The sequence below is a fragment of the Macaca thibetana genome, chromosome 7 (genome assembly GCF_024542745.1).
Source record: "Macaca thibetana thibetana isolate TM-01 chromosome 7, ASM2454274v1, whole genome shotgun sequence".
Taxonomy (NCBI): domain Eukaryota; kingdom Metazoa; phylum Chordata; class Mammalia; order Primates; family Cercopithecidae; genus Macaca; species Macaca thibetana.
This window is the reverse complement of record NC_065584.1, coordinates 72,745,054-72,765,381: the sequence shown is the minus strand read 5'-3', so window position 1 is coordinate 72,765,381 and position 20,328 is coordinate 72,745,054. Positions and strand designations below refer to the sequence as shown.

Sequence of the window (20,328 nt, the reverse complement as noted above, 5' to 3'; positions counted from 1 at the left end):
CATACTTTACTTTCTACTCTTCTTTTTTTTTTTGAGACAGAGTCTTGCTCTGTCGCCCAGGCTGGAGTGCAGTGGCGCAATCTTGATTCACTGCAACCTCCACCTCCTGGATTCAAGCAATTCTTCTGCCTCAGCCTCCCGAGCAGCTGGGACTACAGGCACATACCACCATGTCTGGCTATTTTTTTTTGTATTTTTAGTGGAGACAGGGTTTCACCATGTTGGCCAGGCTGGTCTCAAACTCCTGACCTCAAGTGATCCGCCGGCCTCGGCCTCCCAGAGTGCTAGGATTATAGTTGTGAGCCACCATGCCTGGCCCAACAGACTCATACTTTCACATTCATCTACCAGCCATCTAGTCTCTTTGCTAATTAACCCGTGTCTATAAACTCAGCTTTTGTCCAGCATTCCCCTGTATCACTATTAAGCAGTCGTTATAGCTTACTATTAAAAACCACTGGCTGGCCAGGTGTGGTGGCTCATACCTGTAATCCCAGGACTCTGGGAGGCTGAGATGGGTAGGTCACGAGGTCAGGTGTTTGAGACCAGCCTGGCCAAGATGGTGAAACCCTGTCTCTCCTAAAAATACAAAAATTAGCCGACTGTGGTGGTGGGTACCTGTAATCCCAGCTATTTGGGAGGCTGAGGCAGGAGAATCACTTGAACCTGGGAGGCGGAGGTTGCGGTGAGCCAAGATTGCACTGCTGCACTCTAGCCTGGGTGACAGAGTGAGACTCCGTCTCAAAATAAATAAATAAAAAATAAAACACTGGGTACAGTTTTGCTAATAGTGGCTTATTCACAACAAATAAAGTATTAGCATAAATTGCAGCCTTAAGAAAGGCTTTTAAATGTCCTTTTATATAGAATTTTATATGTCCTTCTTCAAAAAATAGTATGTAATTGAGATAAAGATTAGAAAGGAATATGTAGAAATAGAAATAATTTTGTTAGAGTGATAGGATTATGTAATTTTTTCTTTGTATTTACTCACTTCATCAAACTTTCTATTATACCCTGATTATACTGATTATATTACCTCCTGTACTGACTCAAAATCTTTTTATTTTTTCCTCAGGTGGTGACATGTCTAAGAATGTGAGCCAGTCACAGATGGCAAAATTGAACCAACAAATGGCCAAAATGATGGATCCTAGAGTTCTACATCACATGGGTAAATACCAAGTTGTTAGCAGTTGCTAATGCAGTTTAATTTATAAGGGTTGAGTTTGAATGATATAAGCCTTTTGTTGTAATATTACGAAAATCTGTTCAAAAGGTGTGATTTCAGGGAAATGGTCATCTGAATCCTAAGTTGAATTAAATTTTAATAGGGCTTATTAGGTGAGGTCTTATTCACTCTTCTGCTGCCATCTCTGTGATGTTTGAGCAAGCTGTTTAATCGTCTTTTGTTTGTTTGTTCTGGTGACTTTTTAGTCACATATCTGTTTTAGAACCTGGATATTTTTAATTATATGACTGAGGATTTTTAACTTCAGTTCTACTTTGACTGTATAACCTTTACAAAGCTCCTTAAACTTTCTGAACTGCACTTTCCCCTTTGGTAAAATCACAGATCATATCTCATCAAGAAATTGTGACAATTAAATGAGGTAATATATATGAAGACATTCAGTAAAATTCTGGGCATATAGTAGATGTTCAATAAATGAATTCTTTTATTTTTGTAAGTCCTGTGGAATAATCCCCTATTGATTATTTTTTATGTAACTTAGAGTAAGACCCTTTTGGATTGATAAGAAAAAAATTTTTTGTTTAGATGTATTGACTGTGTGACAGGTAGTATCCTAAGATCTTTTTATGTATCACCTCATTTATTCCTCACAATAACTCCATAAGACAGGCTATTATTCATTCTCTTTTATTGATGAGGATAATATAAATTTTTAGGTGGTTCGTTCTTTAAGGCTGATAACTAAATTGCAATCAGAATTCAGTATTTTTAGAAGTACTTATTAGGTAAAAGTAATAAATGTTTCCAGTTCTGCTTAGTTATCTGTTTTTAACTCTACTTCCCTACTTTTGCCCTAGGTGGTATGGCAGGACTTCAGTCAATGATGAGGCAGTTTCAACAGGGTGCTGCTGGCAACATGAAAGGCATGATGGGATTCAATAATATGTAAAGAAAATGCCTTAATATAAACTGACTCAGTTGAGTACCTAATTTGCTGAGACCTCAGAGTTTCCCTTCTTTTTGCAAATTGGGGGGAAAGTGTATTTTTCTTGCTTATCATGCACTCTTTCTTTTTCTTCTCGCCCCCTTTTCCCCTCCTTTTCTTCTTCCTTCTTTCTTTCCTCCCTTTAATGTAAGGGGAAAATACATGGTTTTTGTGGAAATCATTGTATGTTTGCTTTAGATTTTCTTCTGTTTTCACCATCATAACACTTAAGTTAAATCATGATGTAAAATTTTAGTACTTAAAGGTTTTTAATCGTCTCGAAGGCCAAGCATCACATTTGTAAACAGTCCTGGTCAGTAGTTAAATAATGTTTCAATTAAAGTGCTGTAAAATAAACTTCAAAGTGGTTATAAGGGGTTGTTAACTTTCTTTATGGTTAAAAATTATCAGTTTATCACTCAGTTTAAAAACTCAGTGGAAAAGCCAATAGATAAATGTCATTTAAAACTATGCCTGGGGCCGAGCACGGTGGCTCACGCCTGTTATCCCTGCACTTTGTGAGGCCGGAGCAGGTGGATCACCTGAGGTGAGGAGTTCAAGACCAGCCTGGCCAACATGGAAACCCCATCTCTACTAAAAATACAAAAATTAGCTGGGCATAGTGATGCGTGCCTGTAGTCCCAGCTACTCAGGAGGCTGAGGCATGAGAGTCACTTGAACTTAGGAGGCGGGAGTTGCAGTGAGCTGAGGTCCCACCTCTGCACTCCAGCCTGGGTGACAGAGTGAGACTACGTCTCAAAAGAAAACAAAAAAAAAAGAGAAATTAAGAGGCCAAGCATGGTGGCTCCTGCCCAGGCTGATCTGGAACTCCTGAGCTCAAGTGATCTACCTGCCTTGGTCTCCCAAAGTGCTGGGATTATAGGCCTGAGCCATTGCACCCAGCCAATCATTGATTTTTTTTCTTTTTTCTTTTTTGAGACAGAAAAGAAAAAAGAACTGTTGCCCAGGCTGGAGTGCAGTGACGCGATCTTGGTTCACTGCAACCTCTGCATCCCAGGTTCAAGTGATTCTCCTGCCTTAGCCTCCTGAGTAGCTGGGATTACAGGCATGTGACAACACAACTGGCTAATTTTTTTTTTTTTTTGAGATAGAGTCTCCTTGTGTCACCGATGCTGAAGTGCAGTGGCATGATCTCTGTTCACTGCAACCTCCGCCTCCCAGGTTTGAGCAATTCTCCTGCCTCAGTCTCCCTAGTAGCTGGGAGTACAGGTGTGTACCACCATGCCCGGCTAATTTTTTGTATTTTTAGTAGAGATGGGGTTTCACCATGTTGGCTAGGCTGGTCTCGAACTCCTGACCTCAGGTGATCCACCCATCTCAGCCTTTCAAAGTTCTGGGATTACAGGCATGAGCCACTGCGCCTGGCCAATTGTTGTATTTTTAGTAGAGATGGGTTTCACCATGTTGGCCATGCTGGTCTTGAACGCATGGCCTCAAGTGATGTGCCCACCCTCTCCTCTCAAAGTGCTGGGGTTACAGGTATGAGCCACCATGCTCAGCCTGTTTTCTGCATACCAAAAATACACTTGAAGAAGTTGATATATTTCGATGATAATAGCTAATGTATACATCTTCTAAAGGAAAAATAATTGCAAGTATTAGGTTGTCACTATTATATATTAAAAATAATGACCTGACAGGAGTTCGAGACCAGTCTGACCAACATGGCGAAACCCTGCCTCTATTGAAAATATAAAAATTTGCTAGGCGTTCCAGGTGGCTGAGGAGGCCTCACAATCATGGTGGAAGGCAAAAGGCACATCTTACATGGTGACAAGAGAGAATGAGAACCAAGCAAAAGGGGTTTCCCCTTAAAAAACCATCAGTTCTCATGAGACTCATTCACTACTATGAGAACACTATGGGGGAAACCACCTCCATGATTCATTTATGTACCACCAGGTCCACAGACCCCCTGGTGTCTCCCAAATATCATGTCCCCACATTTCAAAACCAATTATGCCTTCCCAACAGTCCCCCACAGTCTTAACTGCTTAACTTGCTTAACATTTCAGCATTAACTCAAAAGTCCACATCCAAAGTCTCATCTGAGACAAGGCAAGTCCCTTCCACCTTTGAGCCTGTAAAATCAAAAGCAAGTTAGTTACTTCCTAGATACTATGGGGGTACAGGCATTGGGTAAATACAGCCATTGCAAATGGGATAAATTGGCCAAAACAAAGGGGCTACAGGCCCTATGCAAGTCCGAAATCCAGTGGGGCAGTCAGATCTCAAAGCTCCAAAATGATCTTTGACTCCTTTGTCATACATCCATGTCACGCTGATGTAAGAGGTGGGCTCCCACAGCCTTGGGCAGCTGTGCCCCTGTGGCCTTGCAGGGAACAGCCCCCCTCCTGGCTGCTTTCACAGACTGGTGTTGTCTGTGGCTTTCTAGGTGCACAGTGCAAGCAGTTGGCGGATCTACCACTTTGGGGTCTGGAGGACGGTGGCCCTCTTCTCACAGCTCCACTAAGTAGTGCCCCAGTGGGGACTCTGTGTGGGAGCTCCAACCCCACATTTCCCTTCTGCACTGCCCTAGCAGAGGTTCTCTGTGAGGGCCCCGCTCCTGTAGCAATCTTCTGCCTGGACATCCAGGTGATTCCATATATCCTCTGAAATCTAGGTGCAGGTTCCCAAACCTCAGTTCTTGACTTCTGTGCACTCACAGGCTCAACACCACGTGGAAGCTGCCAGGGCTTGGTACTTGCACCCTCTGAAGCCATGGCCTCAGTTGTACCTTGGCACATTTTAGCCATGGCTAGAGTGGCTGGGACACGGCACCAAGTCCCAAGGCTGCACACAGCAGGGGGCCCTGAGCCCAGCCCACAAAACCAATTTTTCCTCCTAGGCCTCTGGGCCTGTGATGGGAGGGGCTGCTGCAAAGTTCTCTGACATGCTCTGGAGACATTTTCCCCACTGTCTTGGTAATTAACATTTGTCCCCCCCCCCTTTTTTTTTTTTTTTGAGACAGAGTTTCATTCTTCTTGCCCAGGCTGGAGTGCAATGGCACAATCTTGGCTTACCGCAACCTCTGCCTCCTGGGTTCAAGTGATTCTCCTACCTGAGCCTCCTGAGTAGCTGGGATTCCAGGTACATGCCACCACACCTGGCTAATTTTGTAATTTTAGTAGAGACAGAGTTTCTCCATGTTGGTCAGGCTGGTCTCAAACTCCCAACCTCAGGTGATCTGCCCACCGCAGCCTCCCAAAGTGCTGGGATTACAGGCATGAGCCACCACACCTGGCAGCTCCTCATTACTTATGCAAATTTCTGCAGCCAGCTTGAATTTCTCCTCAGAAAATGGGTTTTTCTTTTCTATCACATAGGCTGCAAATTTCTAAATTTTTATTCTGTTTCCCTTTTAAAATGGAATACTTTTAACAGCACCCAAGTCACCTCTTGAATGGTTTGCTGCTTAGAAATTTCATCCGCCAGAGGCTGGGCACAGTGGCTTACGCCTGTAATCCCAGCACTTTGGGAGGCTGAGGCTAGCAGATCACGAGATCAAGAGATCGAGACTATCCTGGCCAACATGGTGAAACCCCGTCTCTACTAAAAATACAAAAATTAGCTGGGCATGGTGGCATGCGCCTGTAGTCCCAGCTATTTGGGAGGCTGAGGCAGGAGAATTGCTTGAACCCAGGAGGTGGAGGTTGCAGTGAGCCAAGATCATGTCACTGCACTCCAGCTTGGGTAACACAGTAAGACTCCATCTCAAAAAAAAAAAAATTTCTTCCACCAGATACCCTAAGTCATCTCCCTCAAGTTCAAAGTTCCACAAATCTCCAGGGCAGAGGCGAAATACTGCCAGTCTTTTTGCTAAAGATAGCAAGGGTCACCTTTACTCCAGTTCCCAAAAAATGCCTCATCTCCATCTGAGACCACCTCAGCCTGGATTTCATTGTCTATGTCATTTATCGGCATTTTGGTCAAAGCCATTTAACAAATCTCTAGGAAGTTCCAAACACTCCTACATTTTCCTGTCTCATGCTGAGCCCTCCAGACTGTTCCAAGCTCTGCTTATTACCCAGTTCCAAAGTTGCTTAAACATTTTTGGGTATCTTTATAGCAGTACTCCACTCTACCAGTACCAGCTTACTGTGTTAGTCTGTTTTCATGCTGCTGATAAAGACATACCCAAGACTGGGTAATTTATAATGAAAAAGGTTTAATTGACTCACAGTTCCATGTGGTTGGGGAGGCCTCACAATTATGGTGGAAGGCGAAAGGCACATCTTACATGGCAGTAAACAGGAGATAGTAAGAACCAAGCAAAAGGGATTTCTCCTTATAAAACCAAGGTAATAAGTCTCATGAGACTTATTTGCTACCATGAGAACAGTATGGGGTAAACTGCCCCCATGATTCAATTACTTCCCACCAGGTCCCTCCCACAACACGTGGGAATTATGGGAGCTACAATTCAAGATGAGATTTGAGTGGGGACACAGCCAAACCAAATACCAAAATTAAATCCTTTAATAATTTGAACAAGGGGCCGGACATGGTGGCTTGCACCTGTAATCCCAGCACTTTGGGAGGCCGAGGCAGGTGGATCACGAGGTCAGGAGATCGAGACCATCCTGGCTAACACGATGAAACCCTGTCTCTACTAAGAATACAAAAAATTAGCTGGGCGTGGTGGCGGGTGCCTGTAGTCCCAGCTACTCGGGAGGCTGAGGCAGGAGAATGGCGGGAACCTGGGAGGCAGTGAGCCAAGATCGTGCCACTGCACTCGAGTCTGGGTGACAGAGCGAGACTCCATCTCAAAAGAAAATAAAAATAATAATTTGAACAAATTTCCATTTGTTTTTCACTATTGTTAAAATTGACTCCATTGTTTTTTGATATACTCCCAACTTAGACCACTAGCTAGCTGTAATACTGTACAACATTGAATTCTTCCTGAATTTTACTATAATGTTAAATTTATGTAACCATAAAACTAGGTATAGCTTCCTTAAGCTTACAGTACTCATATAATTATAAGACAACAATGAATTGAGAAATTAAATATCAACAAACTACAAAATGAAGAAAGGGGAAATGAATGACTTTTTATTAATTTTTTTTTTTTGAGACAGGGTCTTTGTCACCCAGGCTGGAGTGCAGTGGTGCAGTCATGGCTCACTGCAATCTTGACCTGGGCTTAGGCAATCCTCCCACCTCAGTCTACTGAGTAGTTGGGACTATCAGAGTGTGCCACAACACTCAGCTAATTTTTTATTTTATTTCATTTATTTTTGAGATGGAGTTTTACTCTGTCACACAGGCTGGAGTGCAGAGGCACAATGTCAGTTCATTGCAACCTCCATCTCATGTGTTCAAGTAATTCTCCTGCCTCAGCCTCCCAAGTAGCTAGGACGACAGGCATGTGCCACCACACCCAGCTAATTTTTGTATTTTTAGTAGACATGGGTGACTCACACCTGTAATCCCAGCACTTTGGGAGGCTGAAGCGGGCATATCACCTGAGGTCAGGAGTTCAAGGCCAGCCTGGCCAACATGGTGAAAGCCCGTCTCTACTAAAAATACAAAAATTAGCTGGGTGTGGAGCCATGTGCCTGTAGTCCCAGCCACTTGGGAGGCTGAGGCAGGAGAATTGCTTGAACTTGGGAGGTGGAGGTTGCAGTGAGCCAAGACTGTGCCACCTGTGCCACTGCACTCCAGCCTGGGCAACAGAGTGACTCTGTCTCAAAAAAAAAAAAATTTAAAAAAGATGGGTTTTCACCATGTTGGCCAGGCTGGTCTCAAATTCCTGTCCTCAAGTAATCCACCTGCCTCGGCCTCCCAGCATGCTGGGATTACAGGTGTAACCCACTGTGCCCGGCCAATTTTTAATTTTTTTTGAGATGGAGTCTTGCTCTGTCACCCAGGCTGGAGTGCAGTGGTGTGATCTGGGCTCACTGCAAGCTCCACCTCCCGGGTTCACGCCATTCTCCTGCCTCAGCCTCCCAAGTAGCTGGGACTACAAGCATGCGCCACCACACCCAGCTAATTTTTTTTGTATTTTTAGTAGAGACAGGGTTTCACTGTGTTAGCCAGGATGGTCTCGATCTCCTGACCTCATGATCAGCCGGCCTTGGCCTCCCAAAGTGCTGGGATTACAGGCGTGAGCCACCGCGCCCAGCCCTGAATTTTTTAATTTTTTGTGGAGACGAGGTCTCACTGTGTTACCCAGGCTGGTCTTGAACTCTCAGGCTCAAGTTATCCTCCTGCCTTGGCCTCCCAGAAATGCTGGCATTACAGGCATAAGCCACGCTGCCCTGACAGAAATTAACGATTTAAATGTGATAGATGTCAGTGCTCTGAAACTATCATATTTAATGGTATATAAGATACAAAGGTATATATATGCCCAATGCATCACAATTTTCTGGAGAAATTTTTTGGAAAAAATTAAATTCTTTTTATCATGCAATAACTGTGTTATATAAACCATTATTTTGTTCAAGTAAATACAATATGTTACAATGTGAGAGTAAGTCCCAAGTTCTAATATGCAGTAATAATGTACTGTTATTAGTAATGTGAAACATAGTATCACATAACTAAAAAGAAATATAATGTTATATATGAATAATGATAGGTGGCAACAAAACCAGGAAATTTGTTGGCGCTAAAGCCCCATAATATGCATATTAATGTAACAGTAAAATTAATATATTAGTATTTTAGTGAATTTAGAAAATATAAACAGCAAACCATAATATAAAATAAATTTGAATGACTTTATTTTACAGGTAGCTCTGGTACGTATACACATACAAGCAAATATTTCAGTAAAAAGATGGAACAAAGTATTGAAAATTAAAATGTGAAGGAATTTCAACTTGATACTTATGTAGAGTAAAATATTTTACTATTTGAATACAGAGAGCAGCCAGATAATTTGAGTGAGGTCTAATAAAAACAACAATGTCAGTGAGAATCATGGTTAAATAACAATATAATTACTGATCTTCCTCAAGACTTAGGAATAGTTATTGACAAATGAATAGTTATTGGTAAAGCCAAGTAAATGATCATATCCAAAACCAGAAGGCCATCATCATAGCTAAAGTCTATATGATTTGATTTCCTTATCACTATCATTCTTTGGATTCACTGGATTAGTCATCATCCTCAAAATTCTGCCCCAAGTTCTAATTATCATGTTCCAAACATTTAGGGGTGACATGAAGCTTGAACCTAGTACATTCTTTGCTTTTGAGCCATGAGTTGTAGGAATGATGAGTTTACACCTCACATGCTGGGGATTAATTTAAACTTTACCTTTAAGTCAGCCTTTGGCTTATTTTTGTAGCTAATTTTGTAGTTAATGGATGCACTATGAAATCTTGCTATGATAGTTTTCCTCCACACTTTGCCACTAGGGGTAGATAGGTACTCAGTGTTCAGTAATTGCTCACCTAAGACCCTAAACCCTATTTCTCTTGTAGTGGCCTTTATCTATAATATGGGCATATTTAATACAATATAATTTTTGGAGTTTTTTTTTTTTTTTTTTGAGACGGAGTTGTGCTCTGTCGCCCAGGCTAGAGTGCAGTGGCACGATCTCGGCTCACTGCAAGCTCCGCCTCCCAGGTTCACACCATTCTCCTGCTCAGCCTCCCGAGTAGTTGGGACTACATGCACCCGCCACCACACCCGGCTAATTTTTTGTATTTTTGGTAAAGACGGGGTTTCACCATGTTAGCCAGGATGGTCTCGATATCCTGACCATGATCCGCCCGCTTCAACCTCCCAAAGTGCTGGGATTACAGACGTGAGCCACCGCGCCCGGCCAATTTTGGAGTCTTTTAAAGTAAAAATACGCCTTGTAAGCTGGTAACTATGGTATTATTTCCTTTTATTAATGCAGTGCTGACTGCCATACAGGTTCTTTTGAGTTTGATGCATATGCTACTTTTTGTAGTCCTTTCATTACGTTTTTCTCTCTTCATTTGAAGAGCATGTTATATCTTTTAGCTTCGCTTGACTTAAAAGGTTCTCCCATTAGCCTAACACAGTGCATTCTTGGTACCACTTGGATCATAAGTGGAAAAACAGCCAAGAAATTGCACAGTAATACTTGTTTGTAAGAGGAATGATTCAGTTGAATCTGACACTAAGAAACTCCCCTACCTGAGGTCTGAGATTCCTCTGACATTGCTGCATATAGGCTTTTCCTTTGCAGCCTGTGACTGTGGACTATTTTTCTTAAGCAAGATATGCTAAAGTTTTGTGAGCCTTTTTCCAGAGAGAGGTCTCATATCTGCATCAAGTGAGAACATATAATGTCTGCATATTTTCATATTTCAGGAATCATGTTTGCTTGTGTTTTATGCTTTTATATAGAAAGGGAAACTTGTACCTCAGTTACCCAAAAGAGGTAGGAATTGTTATTGGATATCATCATTGGCCCATGCTTTCTGACCCTGGGAAATCAATTAAGGGGTTCATAATCTCAATTCTGTCAGAACTGGTATAAGAAATAACTGCATGTTTCTTGGCATTCCACTTGGTAGGAAATAAGAGTGTGAAACTCTTCAGCTGATGTGTGTCCCTTGTTTTTTTGCAATTTCCTTCTTACTGTGTTAAAAAAAAAAAAAAAAAGCACGATCTTGCTCTGAGAGGTGAAGCATTCTTAATTATATCTTTTAAGATCAATAATATAATCCTTTCAAGGATTATGTCTTTATTATAATAAAGATAATTTGTCTTTAACAGAATCAATAATATAATCCCTTAAAGGATTATATCTTTGCCAGGCACAGTGGCTCACACCTGTAATCTCAGCACTTTGGGTGGCCAAGGTGGCAGGATCACCAGGTCAGGAGTTCAAGACCAGCCTGGCCAACATAGTGAAACCCCATCTCTACTAAAAATACAAAAAACAGGCCGGGCGCTGTGGCTCATGCCTGTAATCCCAGAACTTTGGGAGGTCGCGGTGGGCAGATCACGAGGTCAGGAGATCAAGACCATCCTGGCTAACATAGTGAAACCCCATCTCTACTAAAATTACTAAAAAATTAGCTGGGCATGGTGGCGGGCACCTGTAGTCCCAGCTACCAGGGAGGCTGAGGCAGGAGAATGGCGTGAACCCAGGAGGCGGAGCTTGCAGTGAGCTGAGATCACGCCACTGCACTCCAGCCTGGGTGACAGACTCCATCTCAAAACAAAACAAAACAAAAAACAAAAAACAAAAAATAAGCCAGGTGTGGTGGTGTGTGCCTGTAATCCCAATTACTTGGGAGGCTGAGGCAGGAGAATCCTGTGAACCTGGGAGGCGGGGTTGCAGTGAGCTGAGATCGCGCCATTGCATTCCAGCTCATGTGACAGTGCAAGACTCTGTCTAAAAAAGAAAAAAAAAAAGGATTATATCTTTATATTTGTTATAGATTCTTATCAGAAGACCCTTAGGGTTCTACAGATTTTAGATTAAGATGCATAGCTCTCCAACATTAAAATTACTGAGTCTAGGCAGAGTGTGCAAAGAAAGCTAGTATTTTATGCCTAATACCATATAGAAAATTCTAGGCCGGGCACGGTGGCTCACAGGCTGAGGCGGGTGGATCACTTGAGGTCAGGAGTTTGAGACCAGCCTGGCCAACATGGTGCAACCCCGTTTCTAGTAAAAATGCAAAAATTAGCAAGGTGTGGTGATGTGTGCCTGTAATCCCAGCTTCGGATCTGAGGTGGGAGAATCACTTGAGCCTAGGAGACTGAGGCTGCAGTGAACCAAGAGCACGCCACTGCACTCCAGCCTGGGTGACAGTGAGACTGTCTAAAAAAATATTTTGGTAGATATCATTGGTATATTCTCACCACACACACACAAACACAAAACCTGACCAAATTTTAATAAATAAAACAAAAAGCTTACATAACATCAAATCTAAAAATTCACGTGGTATTTTCATCTGCTTCTTACATATAGAGCTTTAAAGCTTACTAACAGACTTTTTTTTTTTTTGAGACAGAGTCTTGCTCTGTCGCCCAGGCTGGAGTGCAGTGGCCAGATCTCAGCTCACTGCAAGCTCTGTCTCCCGGGTTTTACGCCATTCTCCTGCCTCAGCCTCCCTGAGTAGCTGGGACTACAGGCGCCCGCCACCTCACCGGGCTAGTTTTTTGTATTTTTTAGTAGAGACGGGGTTTCACCGTGTTAACCAGGATGGTCTCGATCTCCTGACCTCGTGATCCGCCCGTCTCAGCCTCCCAAAGTGCTGGGATTACAGGCTTGAGCCACTGCGCCCAGCCACTAACAGACTTTTAAAAAAAAACATACTTTACTCATTTCCATCCAAATCTTTCCAAATAACATACTCACCTTTGGTGTAGAAATTTCTTGCCTTCCTAACACTTACTGGCCTTGTATTTTTTGACGTTTTCATTCTCAATGGGGTGGAATGGCTAAATGTGTAGGTGGTGGAATCATACTGCCTGGGTTTCAATCCTGGCTCTGCTGCTTACCAGCTGTGTCACTGGAGCAAGTTGCTTAACCTCTCTGAGACTTTGTTTCCTCATCTGTAACATGTTGGTAGTTACAGTAATGTCTCAGAATTGTTGTGAGGAATGAGTTAATACAAGGAAAGCAAAGTACCTGGCATATTGTGCTCCATAAGTGAAATCACTACCATGATTTTAATAACTTCTTTAGCCTGGGCAACATGGCGAAACCTCACCTCTACAAAAAATACAAAAATTAGCCAGCTGTGATGGTGCATGTCAGCTACTCAGGAGGCTGAGGTGGGAGGATCATCTGAGTCTGCGGTGAGCCGTAATTGTGCCACTGCACTCCAGCCTGGGTGATACAGTAAGGTCCTGTCTCAAAAAAAAAAAAACTTTTTCTTTATGCTTAGACTCAACCTAAAATGCATTTTTATTTTTATCACCTTTTTTTCTTGTGCATTATTTTTGATGAAAATATATTGTCCTGTTTGACGGATAACTTACAAAATATTCTCTATCAAAATATATATATATGTGGCTATGTTAAAACCCTAAGAATGTCTTGATTATTTGATGAACATTCCTGGTTATCAAATTTTATTCAGATTTATTTTCCCAGCCTTAAGCAGAAATAGTTCAATCCAAATTTACCTTTTTAGCTCTATATGTATCATTAAATGATAAATTTAGACCACATTATGTTTTCAAGTAGATAAATTATAATACTTGAATTTATTTTTGTCATAGTGCTACAATACAATTTATGTTACAAAGTGAAAGAAGGAAAAACTTGGCACATTGCCTTGGTGCCTACTTTTAGTTGAGCTATAACAGTTTGGAAATAATGACAAAAATATAAATGCCCAAAATAAAACTATTAGAATTTCTATGCTTTTATGTTGCTTTGAGTTGTTGATTTGTAATAAACTGATCTTCAATTGCATATTTGTGTTAAAAATAACTTTTTAGGAAATACTTCCAGTTCATGTTAGAATATAAGTTGTACTTTGAATTTTCAGTAAACGAAGAAATACATTTGTAAACTGTGAAAATATATTCTGCTTCGGCAATGAAAATTGTAATTTGAGGCCGGGCATGGTGGCTCACGCCTGTAATCCCAGCACTTTGGGAGGCTGAGGTGGGTGGATCATGTGAGGTCGGAAGTTCGAGACTAGCCTGGCCAACATGGTGAAACCCCGGGTCTACTAACAATACAAAAATTAGCCAGGCATGGTAGTGCACACCTGTAATCCCAGCTACTCGGGAGGCTGAGGCAGGAGAATTGCTTGAACCCGGGAAGCGGATGTTGCGGTGCGCCAAGATTGCGCCATTGCACTCCAGTGTGGACGAGACTCCGTTTCAAAAAAAAAAGAAAAAGAAAATTGTAATTTGATATTTAATTGCCATTTTGGAAAATAAAATCATGCATTTATAAATATTCCCCAAATTTTTAGTAGTAAAGATGGTTGACTGCCCTGCTTGCCAGTAAGAAGGAAGAGATTTTGAATACATATAATGCAGAATTGTGTTGTTTATGAATGCCAATTCATGAAGTCTTAACAATTGGTTCTTTTTGTTTTCAATTTATGGCCGAATTTGGTTTTGCTGTTTTGGATTGTCTCAACTCCCTGCTAATGACACCATACAGTCAGATCATGCACTAACTTGTTTACTTCAGCAGCAACCTAACTTGATTTTGTTACCAGGATACAGAGCATTATGCATTTCCAACTAGTTTTTAAAGTGTAGATGGTTTTCAAATGATTGTTTTAAAAATTTTTGTTTTTGTTTTTAGGTTCTAGTTATACAAAGGATAGGAAGTGTACAAGAACATTAGGCAGAGGATAAGGAGACGAACTTTGGCACAGAAGAGAGAGCAATATTTAATATTTGGGCCTGCTGTTGCTATGATGAAAAACATTTATGAGGTCATATAACTAGGGAGCATTTCTGAATTAAGACTGCTTTGAAAATGGAATTTAAAGTATCAAATGAAGGCTCCCATAGCCAAAATAATATATGTTTTGGTTTTGACCCCCACGTATTTGTGAAAATGGTCATGCTAAAACAACAATAAACCATGTACCTGCAGAACCTCAGACTTGTTTGATGTTGAAGTCATGCAGTAATTGCATGATTTTTTACTTTGGTTGAACATTGAGAAAGACGGAAAAAATCTGGGATGCACACGACTTTAAGACACAGATAACACTCCTTACGTTTGTCAAGATGGAAGCTTACTACTGCCCTTTGCTCTCCTTCAGGTCTTTTCACTTAACATTTTCTACAGTTATACTTAAGTATTTCAGACAAGAATAAGCAAAAATCACGCCTGGGGCTCTTCTTTGAGGGTATTTTGGCTGGACTGTCACCCACGTTAGGAATGGAAAGTGCAGCACAAGCCGTACATTTTACATTTTCAGCAACCACATCCGATCACTAGCTTTTGAAGTACGACACAGCTGTCCTCATTTTACAAATAAAGAAACCGAGGTCCTGCCGGGGTGACTGCCCCGGACGCAGCTGGTGGGGGGCTGCGCCGAGGTCCAGACGCCAGGCTTCAGGTACACGTACCAGGAATGACGTCACAGGCGGTGCCAGGCGGGGATCCACGAGCTCGGGATGCGTGCTTGGCCGGAAGCGACGCCTCGCAAAGCCCCGCCCCGCCCCGCCCCGCGCGAGCCGGTAGTTGCGCCTCCCAGACTGCAGTCGGCCAGGTCTCGGGGCGCGAGGCCGGGCAGGCTAGGCGAGGCGCGGGCCGGCCACGCCCCTCAGGCCGGCCCCACCCCTCAAGGCCCGCTAGTACCTTTCCCAGAGACTTGGCTGGGCGCGGCGCGAGGCGGGCGCTGCGGTGAGTCCCAGTTCCCGACAGCCGGGCTCGGCCAGCGACTGGGCGGGGAGGCCGAGGATGGAAGTGGGCTTATCGGCCATTACCCTCTTTCTCGCCAGCGCCAGCAGCCCTGTGGTGGCAACGACGATGGACCAGGAGCCAGTGGGCCGTGTGGAACGAGAAGCCGTCGCACCTTCGGGAGTTGCGGCCGCCGCGGCTTTTGGGGAATCTGCGGGGCAGGTAGGTGGGGCCGCCGACGCTGGCGTCCAGGGAGCCGAGCTGCCTCCTTGCCTTCTCCGCGGGCCGCTCTTTTGGCCTGCCCGGCCGTCCTCCGAGCAGGCCGCCCCCGTTTTGGAGTTCCTCCTCCCTGCACCCCTGTTTCTGCTCAGTGAGACCAGCTTGTGGGAAGGAGCGGCCTCCCACTCACTCACCAACCACTTGGCTGGCAGCACAGCAGACTCTGGGGCGGCCTTGGGTTCCGGGGGTGATAGTCCAGCTTCTGGTCTACCTGAGGAAGAAGGAAGGCGTGTCCCCCAAAGGCCGTCCTTGCAGTAGCTGGAAGCCAGGTGAGGGCGGCTTCAACCACTTCTCAGTCTCTTCTAGTGCGAGCGCCTGCCTTGGCATCTGCCCTTTGCTTGGCATATGCCAAACGTTTACCGGCCTTAATTCACTGAATTCTTACAGTAACCGCTCGAGGTGGGTGTTATCCCCATTTCACCCCCGAGGCAACTGAGGCTCCGTGCTGCGCTGTCCAACAGAAATAGAATGCAAGCTGCGTTGAAAATTGTGATTTCAAATTTTCCAGTAGCCACGTTTTAAAAAAAGTGAAACCGATGATAATAATTTTAATAGCATATCTTAATCTAATTTATCAAAAATTTCAAGCTATAATTACTATGAAAGTTATTTATTTATTTATTTATTTTTTGAGACGGAGTCTCACACTCTCCCGGGCTGAAGTGCAGTGGCGCGATCTCGGCTCATTGCAAGCTCAGCCTCCCAGGTTTACGCCATTCTTCTGCCTCAGCCTCCGGAGCAGCTGGGACTACAGGCGCCCGCCACCTCGCCCGGCTAACTTTTTTGTATTTTTAGTAGAGACGTGGTTTCACCGTGTTAGCCAGGATGGTCTCGATCTCCTGACCTTGTGATCCGCCCGCCTCGGACTCCCAAAGTGCTGGGATTACAGGCGTGAGCCACGGCGCCTGGCCCCTATGAAAGTTACTAATGGGCCGCGCGCGGTGGCTCAAGCCTGTAATCCCAGCACTTTGGGAGGCCGAGATGGGTGGATCACGAGGTCAGGAGATCGAGACCATCCTGGCTAACACGGTGAAACCCCGTCTCTACTAAAAAATACAAAACACTAGCCGGGAGAGGTGGCAGGTGCCTGTAGTCCCAGCTACTCGGGAGGCTGAGGCAGGAGAATGGCGTAAACCCGGGAGGCGGAGCTTGCAGTGAGCTGAGATCTGGGCACTGCACTCCAGCCTGGGCGACAGAGCGAGACTCCGTCTCAAAAAAAAAAAAAAAAAAAAAAAAAAAAGTTACTAATGAAGTATTTGCATTCTGTTTTGGAGGGTTTTCTAAGTCTTTTAAATCCTGGGTACATTTTACACGTATCGCAGTTCTGGCTGACCACATTTCAAGTGCACATTAGCCACATGTGGCTAGCGCTGGTTTAGAGAGTTAAGTCTTCAACTTTTCAGTATTAGACAAAAAGACACTTTGGGAGGCTGAGGCAGGTGGATCACCTGAGGTCAGTTTGAGACCAGTCTGGCCAACATGGTGAAACCCTGCCTGTACTAAAAATACAAAAATTAGCCTGGCGTGATGGCGCTTGCCTGTAGTCCCAGCTACTCGGGAGGCTGAGGCAGGAGAATCGCTTGAACCCTGGAGGTGGAGGTTGCAGTGAGGCGAGATCCCGCCACTGCACTCCAGCCTGGAAACAGAGCTAAGACTCCGTCTCAAAAAAAAAAAAAAAAAAAAAAACAAAACCTTGAGTTGCTCATGTATGTAACTCTTCCCATCCTCCATGAGTATGAAGTTTTTTCAGTAGCTTCGTTTTTGAGACTAAGTACCTGAATGTTAGTAAGACATTTCCCCCAAACTGTGAGTATATCTCTGTGTGTCTCTTCTAGTATAAGATGTCGTTTGCATTAACAAAAGCTTATCCAGCCTGGGCAACAGAGCAAGAACCCATCTCTTAAAAACTAAAAAAAAAACCCCAAAACAAAAAACACAACTTTCCCACAAGACTCTACATGGAATTTGTTTCTTCCCTCCTACTTAAGAAGGGATTCAGGGGAAAACATGAATTGATAAGGAAGCCACGTCATTTTCAGTTGAGTTGAGACCTGTTGTTGGCGAGTACACTTACACTTAACCTTTGAGTCCACGACGCTTCGTATGTTTTTCAGTTTGATTTTTCCTGTTGTTACTAGAATTGTTTTTTTTTAAATCACTACCTCCACCCTGGATCTAATAGCAAAGTAAACACACGTGTACTTACGTACCAGCTAAGTGTTGTTTGAAGTGAGAGGCTCTTGGATTTGGGTTAGTGATATTATGTTGTTTTCACATTCTTGGTTAACAAATAACTACTTAAACAGTAAAGAAGGCTGTAGAACAAAAGATAAAAATGCACAAGAATACCCCACCACCACCCTTTCTTCATGTTGTCATTCCCCAAAGGTAATTATTAAGTTTTGGTGTAGTCTCTCTGGAATTTTATCATTCAACATTATATATTTCTTATATATATTATTAAATATTACATATCTCTTATTTCTCGTTAAACACCAATGAGTTCCATTTTCTCATTTGCCCTTTGTGCTTTTGGATTCACATTCCTGAATCAGAATCATCTTTGGGAACTCCAGTTCTATGCCCAGGGGGTTGAGCACAGTAAGAGGGAAGAAGCCAGTGAAGTGGACATCTCAGGGGAGGGAGAGGCCGCTGTCTTCCCAAGTTTGGCAGAACTGAGAAATCCCTAGTGCAATGTAGGGAAAGGGAGTAAGAGATAGGAGACAGGATCTAGAATTAGGCCTCCAAACAAGCCATCCAGTACCTGTTGTGACATTCTTTTTATGTTTTTGTTTTTTTGTTTTTAAGACGGAGTCTCACTCTGTGGCCCACGCTGGAGTGCAGTGGCGTGATCTCGACTCACTGAGACCTCCGCCTCCCGGGTTCATGCAATTCTCCTGCCTCAGCCTCCTGAGTAGCTGGGATTACAGGCGCATGCCACCACGTCCGGCTAATTTTTGTATTTTTAGTGGAGGTGGGGGTTTCACCATCTTGGTCAGGCTGGTCTTGAACTCCTGACCTCGGATTCACCTGCCGCCTCGGCCTCCCAAAGTGCTGGGATTACAGACATGAGCCACCGCGCCTGGCCTTCTGTTGTGACATTCTATCCAGCAGCTTCTCTGAATAGACTTTTAATCAGAATCTCAGCCTCAGTGTTTTTAAAAGAGTTAAAATTTCAGTACCACTCAGTGATTGATTTATTTGGCACCTCTGTTACCAAGCACCTCTGTTACCAAGTTCCTGTTAATGTGCCAGGAACTCTAGGCTGAAAGATATAGCAGTACCTACCCCCCATGTTGCTAATAGCCTACTTGGGGAAGATGACAAAGAATAAATTCCAAGTCTAGTATGTGTTTTAAAGAAGTCTGGGTGCCGTGGGAGTATATAAAAAAAAATTGCCATTAAAACCAGATCCTGGGCTGGGTGGGGTGGCTCACGCCTATAATCCCAGCACTTTGGAAGGCTGAGGTGAGTGGATCACTTGAGGTCAGGAGTTGGAGACTAGCCTGGCTAACATGATGAAACCCCCATCTCTACTATACAAAAATTAGCTGGGCATTGTGGCTCACACCTGTAGACCCAGCTACTTGGGAGGCTGAGGCAGGAGAATCACTGAAACCCAGGAGGTAGAGGTTGCACTGAGCCAAGATCATGCCACTGCACTCCAGCCTGGATGACAGAGCAAGACCCCTTTTCAAAAAAGAAAAAAACAGATCCTGAGAATAAAGATAAGCACATTTATAGTTTGGTTAACTATAAAATGGAGTAAAATGTTAATTGACATGGTACCTCATAATTTCCTGGTGTTATGAAACTATCTTTCAGATCTTTGGAGTTCGTTATGGAATTTGCATAATTGGCAGTGAAAATTTTCTTACTTGCAGATTTATAAAATGAAGCATTTGGAAAATTCACAGTGTAACTTTTTTTGTTTTTTGAGACAGAATTTCACTCTGTTGCTCAGGGTGAAGTGTGTGGCGGGATATTGGCTCACTGCAACCTCCGCCTCCCAGGTTCAAGTGATTCTCCTGCCTCAGCCTCCTGTGTAGCTGGGATTATAGGCACACTCCACCACGCCCGACTAATTTTTTATTTTTTTTAGTAGACATGGGGTTTCACCATGTTAGCCAGGGTGGTCTCACTCCTGACCTCAAGTTGTCTGCTCGCCTTGGTCTCCCAAAGTGCTGGGATTACAGGCGTGAGCCACCGTGCCCAGCCACGATGTAACTATTATTTGTAATTATTGGATTTCTGGTTCAAGTTGATGTTTGAAAAATAAAAAAAAAGAAAAATATTTTAAAAATATAATTATTGGGAATTTTGTACCAAATGATTTTCTGGTTCGTTTTACCTGTTAGTGCTTCCTTCATTGCTCTCCACCCCCACCTCCCACGTAGAGGTTGGAATCATTATCCCTAATCTGAAATACTCTAAAATCTGAAGCTTTTTGAGCACTGACATCCTTTCCTTTGCCTGTGTCATAGAAGGAAAAAATTAAGCCAATGAGAGATTGCTAGAGGGAACAGTGAGAAGCCTCTTCTGTCCTGGGGATGGGATAGGGTGGGG

At 43.4% G+C, this 20,328-nt stretch overlaps 1 protein-coding gene across 6 annotated transcripts in view; it reads left to right on the top strand.

Moving 5' to 3' along the window:
- Positions 1 to 20,328, top strand: part of LOC126959164 (signal recognition particle 54 kDa protein) — a 98,514-nt gene that overhangs the window by 44,505 nt on the left and 33,681 nt on the right. For 4 of the 6 annotated variants that reach the window (XM_050798106.1, XM_050798107.1, XM_050798108.1 and 1 more), the window contains 2 exons: positions 1,079 to 1,174; positions 2,053 to 2,555. In XM_050798106.1, coding sequence (XP_050654063.1) covers positions 1,079 to 1,174; positions 2,053 to 2,144 — 188 coding nt within the window. In that variant the 3' untranslated portion in view covers positions 2,145 to 2,555. Of the gene's footprint in view, positions 1 to 1,078; positions 1,175 to 2,052; positions 2,556 to 15,508; positions 15,706 to 20,328 lie in introns of those variants that run through there. The other 2 variants (XM_050798110.1, XM_050798109.1) reach the window with 2 other exon arrangements.